Source organism: Pan troglodytes, chromosome 10, assembly GCF_028858775.2.
Source record: "Pan troglodytes isolate AG18354 chromosome 10, NHGRI_mPanTro3-v2.0_pri, whole genome shotgun sequence".
Lineage (NCBI taxonomy): Eukaryota > Metazoa > Chordata > Mammalia > Primates > Hominidae > Pan > Pan troglodytes.
Window position 1 is genome coordinate 127,345,469 of NC_072408.2, and position 17,203 is coordinate 127,362,671.

At 45.4% G+C, this 17,203-nt stretch overlaps 1 protein-coding gene across 12 annotated transcripts in view; it reads left to right on the forward strand.

Moving 5' to 3' along the window:
- Nucleotides 1–395: 395 nt before the first annotated feature.
- The window catches only part of RNF10 (ring finger protein 10), a 45,816-nt gene continuing 29,008 nt past the window's right edge, over nt 396–17,203 (forward strand). For 4 of the 12 annotated variants that reach the window (XR_010147805.1, XR_010147804.1, XM_016924383.4 and 1 more), the window contains exons 1-2: nt 434–1,069; nt 12,620–12,816. Coding sequence is in view for 7 of the 12 variants with exons in the window: in XM_016924383.4 (XP_016779872.1) it covers nt 913–1,069; nt 12,620–12,816 (354 nt within the window). In the remaining 5 variants the exon portion in view is untranslated. Of the gene's footprint in view, nt 1,070–5,459; nt 5,561–12,619; nt 12,817–17,203 lie in introns of all 12 variants that reach the window. The other 8 variants (XR_010147807.1, XR_010147806.1, XM_054663681.2 and 5 more) reach the window with 5 other exon arrangements.

The following is a 17,203-nucleotide window of genomic DNA, read 5'->3' on the forward strand; positions in this document are numbered from 1 at the left end:
AGGCTGAGGCAGGAGAATGGCGTGAACCCGGGAGGCGGAGCTTGCAGTCAGCCCAGATCGCGCCACTGGACTCTAGCCTGGGCGACAGAGCGACTCCGCCTCAAAAAAAAAAAAAAAAAAGAACCATAAATCAAACGAGTCTATAAAGGAGTTCCACAGGTATTCCAATGTTTGGCTACATTATTATCAGTGTATATTATTATTGTTACTGTATTTTTAGTGTACTAAGTGAAAAACCTGGACTTGGAGCAACTGCAAGTCCCGTTATTTTGAATGCCCTCACAGTGGGGTTGGGGCGGAGGTGGGGGAGGAAATAAAAAAAACAAAACCAAAACAAACAAACAAACAAAAACCAAAAAACAAACCACGAGACCCGGATGTAGGCAAAAACTACATTTCCCAGAATACCTCACCCCCTCTCCACTATATATGCAGTCCATCCGGGTTCTTTGAGATGCTGTTTGGCGACTCGTCGCCATTCCCGGAGCAGGTCGGCTTCGGCCCAGGGGCGAGTATCCGTTGCTGTGTCGGAGACACTAGTCCCCGACACCAAGACAGCCAGCCCTCTCCCCTGCCTCGCGGCGGGAGAGCGTGTCCGGCTGGCCGGCCGGCGGGGCTCGCGCAACCTCCCTCGCCTCCCCTTCCCCCGCAGCCTCCGCCCCGCCAGGCCCGGCCCGGACTCCCGAGCCCCGGCCTCCTCGTCCTCGGTCGCCGCTGCCGCCGGGCTTAACAGCCCCGTCCGCCGCTTCTCTTACTAGTTTGAGAAGCCAAGGAAGGAAACAGGGAAAAATGTCGCCATGAAGGCCGAGAACCGCTGCCGCCGCCGACCCCCGCCGGCCCTGAACGCCATGAGCCTGGGTCCCCGCCGCGCCCGCTCCGCTCCGACTGCCGTCGCCGCCGAGGCCCCCGTTGATGCCGCTGAGCTCCCCCAACGCCGCCGCCACCGCCTCCGACATGGACAAGAACAGCGGCTCCAACAGCTCCTCCGCCTCTTCGGGCAGCAGCAAAGGGCAACAGCCGCCCCGCTCCGCCTCGGCGGGGCCAGCCGGCGAGTCTAAACCCAAGAGCGGTAAGGACGGGCCTGCGGCAGTGGGCGGGGGCGACTGCCCCTGCTGCTGGGGAGAGTCGTTGCTCTCATCGGCTGGGTTACTCGGGGACAGGCTCCACTTTCTTTTATAGCTCCTACCTGCCCTTTTCCATGGCTCTCATTATTTGCAGTTACATTAATGAGCGCTGTGCTGCGTGGTTTACGTGGATCATTTACATTAATACTCAAAACTGCTCGATTAAGCAGGTGCTGTTCTTATCCCCATTTTACATATGATGAGAAAGGGTAAGGTCACCCAGCTAGTATTTGGCTCACAGCAGGCCTTAAGACTTGGTTTGTGTGACTCATCAGTCCACGCTCCTAAAACCACTAAGTTGTTCTACCCTTTAATGTTGAATTAACATTGGATAGTGTTCAAGTTTAGACGGGTGGGTGAGGGCCCAAGGACCTTTCAAACTCAGATCTCTTATTTAATAACCTGGTCCCAGATCCATTCCTCTGTCGAAGAGGAAGTCATCCTTCAGTGGCTATTCATTGTGGGGTTAAGAGCGCAGACTATGAATTCAGTCTTTTTGGGTCCCAGTTTGCCAGACCTTGAGTGAGTGCCCCGAGTTTACTTACTTGTAAAGGTAGGTGGAGGTAATATAATTAAATAAACTTAAAAAACGTATTAAAAACAAAACAAATGAACTAAGGTCTTAGGGTATCTGACGTCTATTTTGCGCCAAATACACATAATGTCTATTGTTGTGTGTTGGACTATAGGATTGTCCTTTAACAGGGAAGGTTTTATTTCTGTAATCAAGTCTGTCAATATTATGACCATGTTGATAATAGCTACCTTTAATTGAGGGCTTACCATGTGCCAAGTACTAGGTGAAGTTTTTACCTCTGTTTTCACTGTGCCAGTCACTGACTTGTCTACCAGGGTGAAATTGTTCATATTTAAAGAAGGAATAAACTGAGCAGGTAGGATGTTAGGAGTTGGCAGAGGCTAGAGTCCCGGTGTTCTTCATTTTATTTCGAAGTTTGTACTAATCTCTCTTTTGTATTTCAGTTACATTAGCAGTAATAGGAAGGTATTTTCAGCGACAGTGGGGATGTTGTGGCAGAGAGGGAAATATTTGAAGTCCCTAAATGTGGAGGTCCAGTTTAAAACTTGTCAAGATTAAAAAAACTGTTTAGAGTGAGACCGGGCGCGGTGGCTCATGCCTGTAATCCGAACACTTTGGGAGGCTGAGGTGGGAGGATAGCTTGAGCCCAGGAGTTTCACACCAGCTTGGGCAAGATAGTAAGACCCTCGTCTCCATAAGAAAAAAAAAAAATTAGCCGAGTGTGGTGGCACACACCTGTAACCCTACCTACTTGGAAGGGTAAGGTGGGAGGATCGCTTAAGCTCAAGGAAGTTGAGGCTGCGGTGAGCTATATCACGATACTGCATACCATCCAGCCTGGGTAACAGAGACCCCCATCTCTTAACAGTAAAAAGAAAACTAAGGCTGACTTAAAACAAACAAAAAAAAACAGAAAATTGTAAGGTCTGCTAACTCGCTCAGAGTTCACCTGCTGGATATGGCAAACTTGTTTACCTGGTGTGAGACCATTGGAGTATGGGTTCTCGGGCCGTGTCAGGAAATGGCATGTATGCAGACTGATTTTGCAGTTCTGCACATGCGTAGCTTTGCCATAGATCCCTCAAAAGATAGAAGGTAACCAGTCCTTTTGGTCAGTGTTGGAACTGGTTTAGAGTGGTCTGTTCAAAGCAATTGATAAGTAAGTTTATTTTTGTACTCTATTCCCAGATATATGTTAAGGATTTGGTTCTCCAACTGTGAATTCTCAACTAATTTTTCTGGGGCTCCTCTTTAAGCCACTAACATACATTCATTAGTCAGTTGCAATAAATGCCTTAAGTTTATTTCTTAGCAGTAGGTGAAAGCTTGTGACAACTTAAAACAAACAAACAGGTATTTAAGGAATTTTACTGCTATGTCCTTCACTTTGAATATGTTGGTTAGTGGAATTAACTCTGATTACCCAACAAGATGATACAGAATTCTATAGTAGTTTGACCAAAGCAAGTATTTGTCGTTGTTAACATTTCAAATGGGCTGGGTGGCTATAATCCCAGCACTTTGGGAGGCTGAGGCAGGCCGATTACTTGAGCCCAGGAGTTCGAGACCCTGTCCTACAAAAAAATAAATGAGCCGGGCGTGGTGGCACGCACCTGTAGTCCCAGCTGTGAAGAGGCTGAGGCAGGGGAGGAGGAAGAGCACTTAAACCCAGAAGTTCAAGGTTGCAGTGAGCCACGATCACTCCACTGCACTCTAGCCTGGGTGGCAGAGCGAGACCCCGTCTCAAAACAAGAAAACTTCTGTAAAAACTCATGTAGGCCGGGTGCGGTGGCTCACGCCTGTAATCCCAGCACTTTGGGAGGCCGAGGCAGGTGGATCATCTGAGTTCAGGAGTTTGAGACCAGCCTGGCCAACATGGTGAAGCCCCGTCTCTACTAAAAGTACAAAAAATTAGTCCGGCGTGGTGGTGCGCACCTGTAATCCCAGCTACTCGGGGCTGAGGCAGGAGAATCCCTTGAAACCGGGAGGCGGAGGTTGCAGTAAGCCAAGATTGCACCATTGCACTCCAGCCCGTCTAAAAAAACAAAAACTCATGTAAAGGCCCTTTGTTAGATTTTACAAATACACATGTGTGCCTTGAGGCAGCATTCTTTTTTTTTGTTTAATGTGTGTGTTAGAAAGCTTGAGCATGTTTGCCACCGCCAGTGTCTGCTTTTCTGGCTTCTGCTGTGCGTGTTCGCTTAGCAAGGAAGGATGGGCTTTGTAGCCAAATCCATGCTTCTTCACTAGCCATAATCCACTGCTTGCATTTAGGAACAAATTAAAAGGCAGAATATGTGGAGATTAAAAGGTTAGGAAACTCTGGATATTGGCTGATTTTTAAAGTTGAAACTAAGCTGCCTTAGGAACGTAACAGCTAAGACCAGTGCTACTACAGCAGATACTCAGGAGCTCTGATGCAGTGACTTCACGATGAGATGGTTGCTCTAACAAAAGGGTACACTCAAGCTCCGCATAATCCCATAAAAAGATTTCTGCAGTATCTCATAAGCTGAACACTTCATATACTTGATTCTGCTGGGAATCATTGAAAGGACCTCTTGAATTACAGAGTACTGAGTTGAGGGGAAAACAAGCGTAAGGTGAAAAGATAGTTTATCTTTTGTCAAGGTGAAAAGAGCAAGACTTTTCAGTATTCAAATATTTAAGTCACTTTTTTCTCCCCCTTTTCTACCTCGTGGAAGAAAGCCCTTTGGTTTCTATTCTGTAAACTGTCATTAATGGCCATTTGCTTCCTAGCTACATGATTAATTTCTTTGAGATTTTGTTCCAGTGGCTGGCTTAAATTTGCCCTTCATTTGTATACAGGAAATATGTAAATTTGGCTACCAGGATTTTCTTGATCTTTCCAGCTAGAGTCGCATACCACAGTTTCTTTGCCTGGGCTAATTGCCCGAACATTTATATAACATTCCTTTTCTTGATTATATTCCTACAGCTTCATTCCAGTAGTGTTAATAGGTATTTCTGAGAACATGCAGCAGTAAATATCCCGTGAATATAGCTCAGAGGAGAGAAGGTGGGTTAGAAAGTGGGGAAAGTCATTTAGAGGGAGCAAAGAAAGAGAGTCAAGAGAGAAGGTAGGCCGTTTATGGGCAGGCAGTGGACTCTGGCCAGGAACCAGGCTCTTGTCCCATCCCCCTGGGCCGATAGAACTGCCAGGGAGGTTAAGGGAAGGTCAGGTATTATGAGGCAGTTATTTTGAGGTTGGTGGTATGAAGCACTGCCCTGGCATTCTTCCTGTTATTCTGGTACCAGAAACCAGGTTACTAGTGGTAATCTGCCTGGAAGAATGCCTCTGAGCTGTAAATGGACCTGGAGATTTTAATGGCTTTGAAAATTGAGGTGATTTGAAGCCTTCAGTAAAACCACTTAGAGAAATTTAAAGAATTTCAGGGCCTGTTGGCTGGATTCCTTGGTTTATATGGCTTCATTGGAAGTCTAGTGGGTGCTCTTGACAGGAACGCTTTGGATTTATTAATGATAGGCTTTCAAATCATAGTAAAACTGTGTGTCAGCCACTATGGTAGGCATTTTACAGAAGTTTTCTTTCTTAATCCTCATGATTCTATGAGGAAGTATGGTAGAATATTAGTCCTGTTTCACAGATAAGAAAATAGAGGCTTAGCAGTGTTAAGAGTGATTTGTCCAAGTAAATTTTTATGAAGTCCTAGGCGGTATTTTTCAATAAGCTTTGTATAATCACACTTAGCAAGCAGATAACTTACTGGCATGTGCATCATTCCTGATACCACCTCTCTCTTCCTTTCATTCAGAATTACTAATTTCAGCTGGATTCAATTTGTTGTCAGTTGATTCTGTAGTAAGGCCATATGTTGCCCCTCTGGAGGTGCTTGTCAACTACTCTGGATGATGGGTAAGCAACTTGCTTGTGATTACAGCATGAATCAGCAGCAGAAACTTGCTGACTGGTATTCTGACCTCTAGGCTGAGCCACCTGTTAGAACTAGAGCTAGAAATGAGGATGCCAAGTAATTTAACTGTGAAAAACTTGTGGCCCTTAATTTGGTAATGGGGGGAGGCTGAGATATACCTACTGCTACTTGGTGGAGACCTTTCCATTAGGGAAATGTGGAACAACTGAGAAGCTGGGTTAAGTTTTTAAGTCATTTATTTGTCGACTCTGGAGCCTGAGTTTAGTGGTCTTGTCCATTTTGGAATGTGTCTTGACGGTAGTTCTTGGCAGTTGTTCTCAGTGGTGGCTGTGCATCAGAATCTCCTCAGGAACTTTTTTTTTTCCCTCAAGACAGTCTTGCTCTGGCACCCAGGCTGGAGTTCAGTGGCACGATCTCAGCTCACTTTAACCTCTGCCTTCCAGGTTTAAGCAATTCTTCTGCCTCAGCCTCCTGAGTAGCGGGATTGCAGGTGTCCACCACCACACCGGCCTAATTTTTGTATTTTTAGTAGAGATGGGTTTCACCATGTTGGCCAGGCTGGTCTCAAACTCCTGACCTCATGAGGAACTTTAAAAAAAAAAAATAGGGGTGTGTGGGGCCCCTTCCTAGGAATTTATTATCTTTTTTTTTTTGTAGAGATGGGGGTCTCACCATGTTGCCCAGGCTGGTCTCAAATTCCTGGCTTCAAATGATCCTCCCACCTTAGCCTCTCAAAGTGCTGGGGTTACAGGCATAAGCCACTGTGCCTGGCCTTTTTCTGATTCTTTAAGCCTAGATTGAACCCGTGGGTCCTGGGCATTCATAATTTAAAAAGTCTGTGCAAGTGATTCTGGTGTGCAGCCAGGATTGAGAACCACCACTCTTGAGATTTAAAACTTCACCCATAGTTCCTTCTCCCAGGAACTTGATATTTTTTCTGTTTTCCAAAATCTAAAGTGGATCATCTTATCACTCCTGTTCTACCCTCGAGTTTTTCCCATGTATATCCTGGCAAGTTGTCCACAAAACATTTCAAAAATAATACTCTGAATTTTATCTCTGGGTCCCAGGCCTCATGGTACCTTCAACCTTTAGCTGCCTTTTGCCTGGGTCTAGAGATAAGAGCCAGTCTCTCACTTGACATATCTGTCTTCATACCCTTAGGTAACTGGAAGACGAGAAACGAGTTGATTTTGGCAACTAAAATCACTAATCATGATGTGGTCAGTTGTTATGTGTTTTGGAAATGAGCAGTTTACTGTCTATCAGTGAGCATTTCTGTAAGCATTATGAAACTGTTTCCTTGCCAGTGTGGTAATAAGTGAAGAAATGAAGACAGCCTTCTTGCTGAGTGCCAGTTTACTTTCTTTTTTTCTTTCTTTCTTTTTTTTTGAGACAGAGTTTTGCTCTTGTTGCCCGGGCTGGAGTGTAGTGTTGCAGTCTTGGCCTTGCCACAACCTCCACCTCCCGGGTTCAAGCTATTCTCCTGCCTCAGCCCCCGGAGTAGCTGGGATTACAGGCATGCGCCACCATGCCCAGCTAATTTTTTGTATTTTTAGTAGAGACAGGGTTTCTCCATGTTGGTCAGGCTGGTCTTGAACTCCCGACCTCAGGTGATCCGCCCGCCTTGGCCTCCCAAAGCGTTGGGATTATAGGCATGAGCCACCGTGTCTGGCCAGTTTACTTTCTTAATAAGCCCTTGCCATGTAGAATCTGGCTTTACCTAAATCTATGCAAACCGTGAGGTGCATCTTGAAAGCAGCAGTTAGGGTCAAACAGGTAGGGTCCAGGATCATCTGAAACAGTCTTGGATAATGAGGTTGGAGGATATGTGTTTTCTTTATATACCTATCCTCGTAGAATCTCCTTTGCTTGAGGTGATGTGAAATGGAGTTAAGGAAAGCAAAGCAAGAGAATGTGGCTGAGTTAGCTGGGGTTCTGCATCCCCTGAGTTTTCCTTTTTTTTTTTTTTTTTTTTGGAGACGGAGTCTCACTCTGTCGCCCAGACTGGAATGTAGTGGTGCGATCTCCGCTCACTGCAAGCCCCGCCTCCCGGGTTCACGCCATTCTCCTGCCTCAGCCTCCCGAGCAGCTGGAACTACAGGCGCCCGCCACCACGCCTGGCTAATTTTTTGTATTTTTAGTAGAGATGGGGTTTCACCATGTTAGCCAGGATGGTCTCTATCTCCTGACTTCGTGATCCACCTGCCTTGGCCTCCCAAAGTGCTGGGATTACAAGCATGAGCCATCGTGCCTGGCTTTTTTTTTTTTTTAGAGACAAGCTCTCGCTCTGTCACTTAGGCTGGCATGCAGTGGTGCAAACATAACTGACTGAAACCTTGAACTCCTTGGCTTAAGAGATCCTTGAACTCTTGAACCACTGTGCCTGGTTTATCTTTTTCTTTTTTTTTTGAGATGGAGTCTCACTGTGTCTCCCAGGCTGGAGTGCAGTGGCGCAATCTTGGCTCACTGCAAGCTCCGCCTCCCAGGTTCACACTGTTCTCCTGCCTCAGCCTCCTGAGTAGCTGGGACTACAGGCTCCCGCCACCACGCCTGGTTAATTTTTTGTATTTTTAGTAGAGACGGGGTTTCACCATGTTAGCCAGGATGGTCTTGATCTCCTGACCTCGTGATCCGCCCGCCTCAGCCTCCCAAAGTGCTGGGATTACAGGCGTGAGCCACCGTGCCTGGCCTTTTTCTTTTTTTGAGACAGAGGCTCACTCTGTAGCCCAGGGTGGAGAGCAGTGGTGCCATCATCCTTGAACTCTTGAACCACTATGCCTGGTGTATCTTTTTCTTTTTTTGAGACAGAGGCTCACTCTGTAGCCCAGGGTGGAGAGCAGTGGTGCCATCATAGCACACTGCAGCCTCAACCTTGGCTTAAGCAATCCTTCCAACTCAGCCTCTCAGCTAGGACTGCAGGTGTGTGCCACCACATTGGGCTAATTTTTAAATTTTTTGTAGAGATGGGGTCTTGCTATGTTGCCCAGGCTGGTCGCAAACTCGTGGACTCAAGTGATCCTCTTGCTTTGGCTTCCCAAAGTGTTGCGATAACCGGCATGAGCCACCAAGTCCAGCGCTGAAACTTTGCTTTCTAATTGTTACTACTAGTGCCATGTTTGACACTAACTGTTGCTAACTGAAGTAATAGGTAAAAGTTTAGTTTTTAAGTTCTAACTTTATTTATTTGTTTTTTGAGACAGAGTCTCACTCTGCTGCCCAGGCTGGAGTGCAGTGGCATGATTTCAGCTCACTGCAACCTCTGCCTCCCGGGTTCAAATGATTCTCATGCCTTAGCCTCCCAAGTAGCTGGGATTACAGGCGTGTGGCACCACACCTGGCTAATGTTTGTATTTCTAGTAAAGATGGGGCTTCACCATGTTGGCCAGGCTGGTCTCGAACTTCTGGCCTCATGTGATCTGCCTGCCTTGGCCTCCCAAAGTGCTGGGATTACAGGCATGAGCCACCATGCCTGGCCTTAAATTGTAACTAAGGTAAGGGTCACTGTCCGTAAGCAGGATTTAAGGGTAACTGGTAGGAGTGAACCTAGCCTGTTTCTGTGACTGTTCTGTTTACATTGCTGCCATTTCACATGGTTTAGATTGACTCCCAGGTTTTAGGTGGTCAGGTTTGGAGAGAATGACATCTCATTTATACAGTGAGGTTGACAGACTATGGGCGTGAAGTGGTTGCTTTCAAAATTTGGTCTCTGATTTATTAACTTACATTTTCTTCTTTCTGAGGCATTGTTTAACCTTGAATTTATTTAGCCTGCTATAAAAAGCTGGTGATTGTACTTACCAAGAAATAATTTTTTCTAAGTTTAAAAAAATTACTCAGATAATATTACAGGTCTGCAGACAGGTACTTTTGTATAGTTATATCAGAATCTTAGAGGGTGAGGCCTGAGCATAGGAATTCCGTAAAAGCTCATCTGTGTGATTCCTATGAACTGGCAAGATTGAGAATCATTGTAGTAAGATAAAAGTGGGGCCAGACCCCATGGCTCATGCTTATAATCCCAGCACTTTGGGAGGCTGAGGTGGGAAGATCACCTGAGCCTGGAGGATCGCCTGAGCCCAGGAGTTTGAGACCAGCCTGGGCAACATAGTGAGACCCCCGTCTGCACAAAAAAATTAAAAAATTAGGTCAGGCCTGATGGCTCACGCCTGTAATCCCAGCACTTTGGGAGGCTGAGGCTGGTGGATCGCTTGAGCTCAGGAGTTTGAGACCCGTCTGGGCAACATGGCAAAACCCCGTCTATATCAAAAATATAAATTAAGCCAAGAATGGTGTATATGCCTGGAGTCCCAGCTACTTGGGGGGCTGAGGCAGGAGGATTGCTTGAACCCAGGAGATGGAGGCTGCAGTAAGCCGAGATCATGCCACTGCACTCCAGCCTGGGTGACAAAAGTAAGATCCTGTCTCAAAATAAATTTAAAAATTAGCTGGGTGTGGTGGTGCACACCTGCAGTCCTAGCTGGGAGGCTGAGTTGGAAAGATGCTAAGCTGAGGTTGAGGCTGCAGTGTGCTATGATGGCACCACTGCTTTCCACCCTGGGGGAATAAAACATGCTGGGCGTGGTGGCTCATGCCTGTAATCCCAGTACTTTGGGAGGCCGAGGTGAGTGGATCACCCGAGGTCAGGAGGTCGAGACCAGCCTGGCCAATGTGGCGAAACCCCATCTCTACTAAAAATACAGAATTAGCCAGGCGTGGTGGCTCATGCCTGTAATCCTAGCTACTTGGGAGGCCAAGGCAGGAGAATTGCTGGAACCCGGGAGGTAGAGGTTGCAGTGAGCCGAGATTGCGCCACTGCACTCCAGCCTGGGCAATAGAGTGAGACTGTTAAAAACAAAAAAAAAGATAAACCAGGCATGGTGGTTCATGCCTTTAATCCTAACAGTTTGGAAGGCCGAGGCAGGATTGCTTGAGTCCAGGAGTTGGAAACCAATCAGGGTAACAAAGTGAGACCCCAACTCTACAAAAAAAAAAAAAAAAAAAATTGGCTGGGAGTGTTGGCTCATGCCTATAATACCAGCACTTTGGGAGGCCGAGCAGATGGATCACTTGAGCTCTGGAGTTTAAGACCAGCCTGGGCAACAAAGGCAAACCTCGTCTCTACAAAAAACACAAAAATCAGCTGGACATGGTGATGAGTGCCTGTAGTCTCAGCTGCTCAGGAGGCTGAAGTGGGAGGGTGGCTTGAGCCTGAGAAGTGGAGGTTGTAGTGAACGAGATTGTGCCACTGCACTCTAGCCTGGGTGACAGAGCAAAACCTTGTCTCTAAATAAATAAAGTGCATAAGTAATTATTATGTTGTTAGAGTATAAATAAATCAGTGTAACGGTTCTAGAAAGCAACCTAGGGATGTGTAAATGGCTTTAATGACCATATTTTATCTGTCAGTTCCACTTTTTGAGAATTTGACATAATCACATAAGCCTCTGTGTAAAGAGACTCCCAATGGTATTATATTAAACTAACAAAAAATTAGAAGCCACCTAAATATACAACAGTGGGGGATTGGTTACATTATTCTGTAAGTATGTGGCCAAGAAGGGTACAGCAATTAATCATGCTTCTGAAGACTAGGGATGCATAAAAATGCTCACAGAGTAGTAAGCAGAAAACAATATATCTTCTATGCTTGTCATTTTATATAAGATTTGTGACACGTATGTAAAATGGAGATTAAAAGGAAAACACTGTTAATGAGTTAGTGCTCTGTGGGTACTGGCAACTTTAAATTATTCTACACTATTTTCAGAATTGAACACATATTATAATTGAAGAGAAAAACAAGAAACATTTTTATTTTTTATTTTTTGAGACGGAGTCTCGCCCTGTCGCCCAGGCTGGAGTGCAGTGGCACGATCTCAGCTCACTGCAAGCTCTGCCTCCCGGGGTTCATGCCGTTCTCCTGCCTCAGCCTCCCGAGTAGCTGGGACTACAGGTGCCCGCCACCATGCCCGGCTAATTTTTTTTTTTTTTTTTTTTTGTATTTTTAGTAGAGACAGGATTTCACTGTGTTAGCCAGGATGGTCTCAATCTCCTGACCTCGTGATCTGCCCACCTCGGCCTCCCAAAGTGCTGGGATTACAGGCATGAGCCACCGCGCCTGGCCATTTTTAAAAAGGATATGACTCAATCTGATCCAATGTGCTTTTATTTATTTAATTAAATTTTTTTTTGAGATAATCTTGCTCTTTGCCCAGGCTAGAGTGCGGTGGCACGATCTCGGCTCACTGCAACCTCTGCCTCCCAGGTTCAAGCAGTTCTCCTGCCTCAGCCTCCCAAGTATCTGGGATTATAGGTGCCCGCCACCATGCACGGCTAATTTTTTGTATTTTTAATAGACATGGGGTTTCACCATGTTGGCCAGGCTGGTCTCAAACTCCTGACCTCAGGTGATCCACCTGCCTCGGCCTCCCAAAGTGCTGGGATTACAGGCGTGAGCCATTGCGCCCAGCCCCCAGTATGCTTTTAGAGCTCAACTTCTTTTGTTCTGTCAATTTAACAGCTTCTGAATTTGACCTCTAGAGCTTCTGTAAACACGGTTTTGCTGTTAATGCCTTTTGAATATATTTGCTAAGGCCTAGGACAACCCCTTGTAGTATAGAATCTGGTTATGTTATAGTAATTTAAAAAGGAATCTCTTCTGTCCTGTTACCAGGTAAAATACTTTTCCTTAATACAGAATGGCTGTTTCATTTCCTGTAACTTTATCTGACTGAACTTTTACAAGGACAGTGGTTAAGCTGTGTAAAGTAAAGACATTATGGATTGAGAATCCATGTGGTTTGATCTATGCTGTGTTTGTTTTGAGAGAGGGGACCCGTTAGGCTTCATTATTGCAAGAAAAAAACACTCTACTATGTGTTGTCTTGCTCAAAGCACTCATGCTCTGGCCCAAACCCAGATTCCTGAAGGTGGTCAAAGGGCCTATTCACCCTTATTTTTTGCTGGGAGGTGGAGGGCAGTTGGCTAAGTGAATGTATCAGCTTCTTAAGACGTTCTTTTGTGTTTCTTGCTTTCAGATGGAAAGAACTCCAGTGGATCCAAGCGTTATAATCGCAAACGTGAACTTTCCTACCCCAAAAATGAAAGTTTTAACAACCAGTCCCGTCGCTCCAGTTCACAGAAAAGCAAGACTTTTAACAAGATGCCTCCTCAAAGGGGCGGCGGCAGCAGCAAACTCTTTAGCTCTTCTTTTAATGGTGGAAGACGAGATGAGGTATGGAATTTGAGAATGTCCTTTCTAGAGCATAAGCATGAGATCTGATCCCATCCCCCGTCCCCCAGTTTATCAGTAGTTGAGAAGGGGAACAAGAGGTAGAGGAATAGATAATCAAAGCAGTCTTGAGTAGGCGAGAGGGTTAACCAGGTTTGAAACCTTGCCTCCTTTTTTCCCCTGAAGGTTATGAAAATTTCTTTGGAGGAAGGAAAATTTCCTTTATGACAAATTTGGGGTTCCTTAATTTGTATGGTCTTTCTGTTATCACTCTTGAATTAGAGGTACTTTTTGGAATATTTAGGTAATAAAATGACATTAATGACATTTGCCTTTGTAATCTAGCAAAATGTAAAATGCACATATCTATAGTCTCAAATTTTTTTAGGAGTTTCTTAGCTATGCTTCTGTAAGTGCATAAAGATATTTATGTACAAGGGTATTCACTGCTTTGTTTGTAGTTGCGAAATTGGGAAATAACCTAAATGCCTATCTACAAGAGACTGATAGAGTAAATTACGTTTCATACCATGCAATTATGATAGAATAAGACAGATAAAAAAATATAGACTGAGGGAAGTAAAGGGATAGAGAGTAACAAGGAAAACAGTTTTAGAAGGTGCTTTAAAGACACCTTCTCTGAGGAGGTGGATTTTGAGAGAGACCTAAAAGAAGCAAGGGAGCACACTATATGGTTGTTTTAAGATGGTCTTGCTCTGTTTTAAGATGGTCTTGCTCTGTAGTACATTGGCATGATCATGGCTCACTGCAGCCTTGACCTCCTGGGCTCAAGTGATCCTCCCACCTCAGCTTTGAGTAGCTGGAAATACAGGTGCATGCCACCATGCCTGGCTAATTTTTTTCTTTTTCTTTTGTAGAGAGTGGATCTCACTATGTTGTCTAGGCTGCTCTTGAACTCCTGGCCTTAAGCAATCCTCTCATCTTGGCCTCCCAAAGTGCTGGGATTACAGGCGTGAGCCACCACACCTGGCCATGTTACATGGTTTTGAGGCAGAGTGTCTTAGCCTGAAGGAATAGCACATGCAAGGGACGGGAGGTGGTAGTGCGTTTATTGGTTTGAGGTAAAGCAAGTAGGCTACCGTAAGTGGAGGAGGAGAGGTAGGAAATGTACCCAAAGACTAGGAAAGGGATCAGATCATGTGGGGCTTTGAAGGACTTTGGCTTTTGTTCAGAGAGATGAGAAGCCATTGAAAGGTTTAAGGAGAAAAGTAAGGTAACCTGATGCGGAGTTTTAAAGGGGAAGAGTGGAAGCAGGAAGACTAAGAGACTACAAAGATATTCTTGGTGAGAGTGATGGAAGCTTTGAAAGAGGGTGAGTGATGGAGGTGGTGAGAGACGTTAAGATTTGAGATATTACTTCCATATAGAGCCAAGACTTTTTGTTAGATGTGGGGTCTGAGCAGAGAAAAGGATGAGTAATGTTTTTGGCATAAGCCCAATTCAGGTACCTTTTGCTGGAATGGAGAACATTCTTTGAAGAAGAGCACAAAGTTGTTTTGGGAGAGGGGAATAGGGTTGAGATAAAGAACTTCAGTTTGGAAATGTTATATGTACATTGAAATTCCTATTTGATAAATATAAGCAGAATATAAGTAGAGGTAGGTAGTTAACTGTGAATCAGCAGTCAAGGAAGAGACCCAGGTTAGAGAGCTGTCAGCATACAGTTGGTGCTTAAAGCTGTGGAACTAAGTGAGATAGATTAAGGAGTGAGTGTTCCAAAAACGGATTAGGTTCAAGAACTGAACCTCTGAGTCTGGATAAGAAACCAGCAGAAGAGAGCACAGTCAGGGCGGGAGGAAAATTGCTGAAAGGTGTTGCAGAAGGTGATCACTTTTGTCAAGTGTTGCTGATAGGTTAAGAATAGGACTGAAAGTTGACCATTCGATTTGAAAATGGCATGTAGATTGGAGAGAATAGGAGGATGGGAAGAAGAAACGCAAATTTACACAGTACTTTTCAGTGGCTTTGCCCTAAAGGGGAGCAGAGATGTGAGGCGGTGCTTGAAGGGAATATGAGCTTGAGGGATTTTTTTTTCTTTCTTTTTTTTTTTTTGAGATGGAGTCTCGCTCTGTCCCCCCAGGCTGGAGAGCAGTGGCGCAATCTCGGCTCACTGCAACCTCCGCTCTTGGGTTCACGCCATTCTCCTGCCTCAGTCTCCCGAGTAGCTGGGACTACAGCTGGGACTATTAGCCCACCACCACGCCCGGCTAATTTTTTTTGTATTTTTAGTAGAGACGGGGTTTCACGGTGTTAGCCACGGTGGTCTCGATCTCCTGACCTTGTGATCCACCCGCTTTGGCCTCCCAAAGTGCTGGGATTACAGGCGTGAGCCACCGCGCCCGGCTGAGGGATTTTAAGATTAGGGAAATGATAGCATGTCTGTGCTCATGGGATGGTTCTGGTGAGAGGCAAAGTGATGTGGGGAAAAGGGAGAGAATTGCTGAGCAATGTCCTTGAGTCCTTGAGATCTAGTGAGAAGTGGAGCAGTTGTCTTAGATAGGAACTCTACCAGTTCATCCCTAGTAACAAAAGGAAGGCCTGGTGATGGAGGTGGGTTCGGAGGTAGTTGGAATTCTTTTCTGATTGTTCTAATTTTCTCAATGGAATATCTAAGGTGAGCCAAGAGGAGATTTGGAAGCCTGAGGAGTGAAGGAGTTGTCTGGGAAAGTGAGGGAATGAATGGACTGCAGAAGCGTACTAGGATTGTAGTACTTCCAGGCACATGAGGGTCTACTGTGGTGAGGCTGGTTGCTGTGGTTGTATTTGTTAGCCCTGTTTGTCTGCTCCAGGGCTGATGTGGAATAGGAAAAGAGTTGAATTAATCAGGGGAAGGTTTTGCCAGGTGAATACAGCAGATATATGAAGAAGTGGGTGATGGGGCCGGGCGCAGTGGCTCACAGCTGTAATCCCAGCACTTTGGGAGGCCAAGGAGGGTGGATCTCCTAAGGCCAGGAGTTTGAGACGGGCCTGGCTAACGTGGCAAAACTCTGTCTCTACTAAAAATACAAAAATTAACCGGGCATGATGGCAGGTGCCTGTAATTCCAGTTACTTAGGAGGCTGAGGCAGGAGAATTGCTTGAACCCAGAAGGTGAAAGGTGCAGTGACCTGAGATCACACCACTGCACTCCAGCTTGGGTGACCGAGCAAGACTCCATCTCCAAATAAATAAGTGAATAAATAAATAATAAATAAAAATTTAAAAAAGAAGTGGGCAGTGGACCACAGGATCTAAGCCAAATCTGAGGGGTTGGATCATTGATTTGGAGGTCCTAGTGGGGGTAAAGAATTGTTGGAGTCAGGACTAAACCTGGGGAAGGAGTGTATTCCTGTCTGGACAACAGAATGCTCAAAGTTAAGATAGTGGAAGAGGTTGTGGTTGTTGGTCTAGACTATAGAACACTCCTGTCTAATAGATCAAGCCATGTGTGTAATCATACATTTTCTAGCTGCCTGCGCTAGAGAAGTAAAAAGTCCATTTTAATATGTTTAATATATTAAATTCAATATATCTAAAATCTAAAAGTTTACCACGTGGTACAGCCACATTTCAAGTGCTTAGTAGCTACATGTAGCTACTGGCTGCTGTGTTGGACATTACAGCTGTAGAAGGGAAACCTGTAGGTGTGGTTGGCTGAGATGGGAGGGGCAAGCTAATTGGAAGAGAGGAGGTCAAGGACCTGGAGTTCAGGGTATTGCGAGGATAATCAGGAAGTATGAGTGGCGTCAGAGAAAGTGACAGTGGGCCAGCTAGGACAAGCTGAAGATGATCAAAGGTTGAGAATGTGGAGGATTTTGTTGACTGAGCACAAGCTCTTAGATCTAAGTTTGGGGCATTAAGGGTGGAAGACCGTTTGATTAAAGAGATCAGAGCCATGTGGAGATGAAAAATAAGGGATGACCTGGAAGTCCTGGGCTTCCTGTGTTGCACAAGCAAACAGAATGTGGAGAATGTGGCGTTTTTTTGTTTTTTGTTTGCTTTTTTTTTTTTTTTGGACGAAGTCTCGCTTTGTCGTCCAGGCTAGAGTGCAGTGGCGTGATCTCGGCTCACTGCCAGCTCTGCCTCCTGGATTCACGGCATTCTCCTGCCTCAGCCTCCCGAGTAGCTGGGACTATAGGTGCCCGCCACCATGCCCAGCTAATTTTTTGTATTTTTAGTAGAGACAGGGTTTCACTGTGTTAGCCAGGATGGTCTTGATCTCCTGACCTTGTGATCCGCCCGCCTCAGCCTCCCAAAGTGCTGGGATTACAGGCATGAGCCACCGCACCCGGCCCAGAATGCGGCGTTATCTTTAAGCTTGGTTGTTAATATAAAAAAGGAAGTTATCTGACTGGATGGTATACCACCAGTTGTATTTAATTATTTTTAA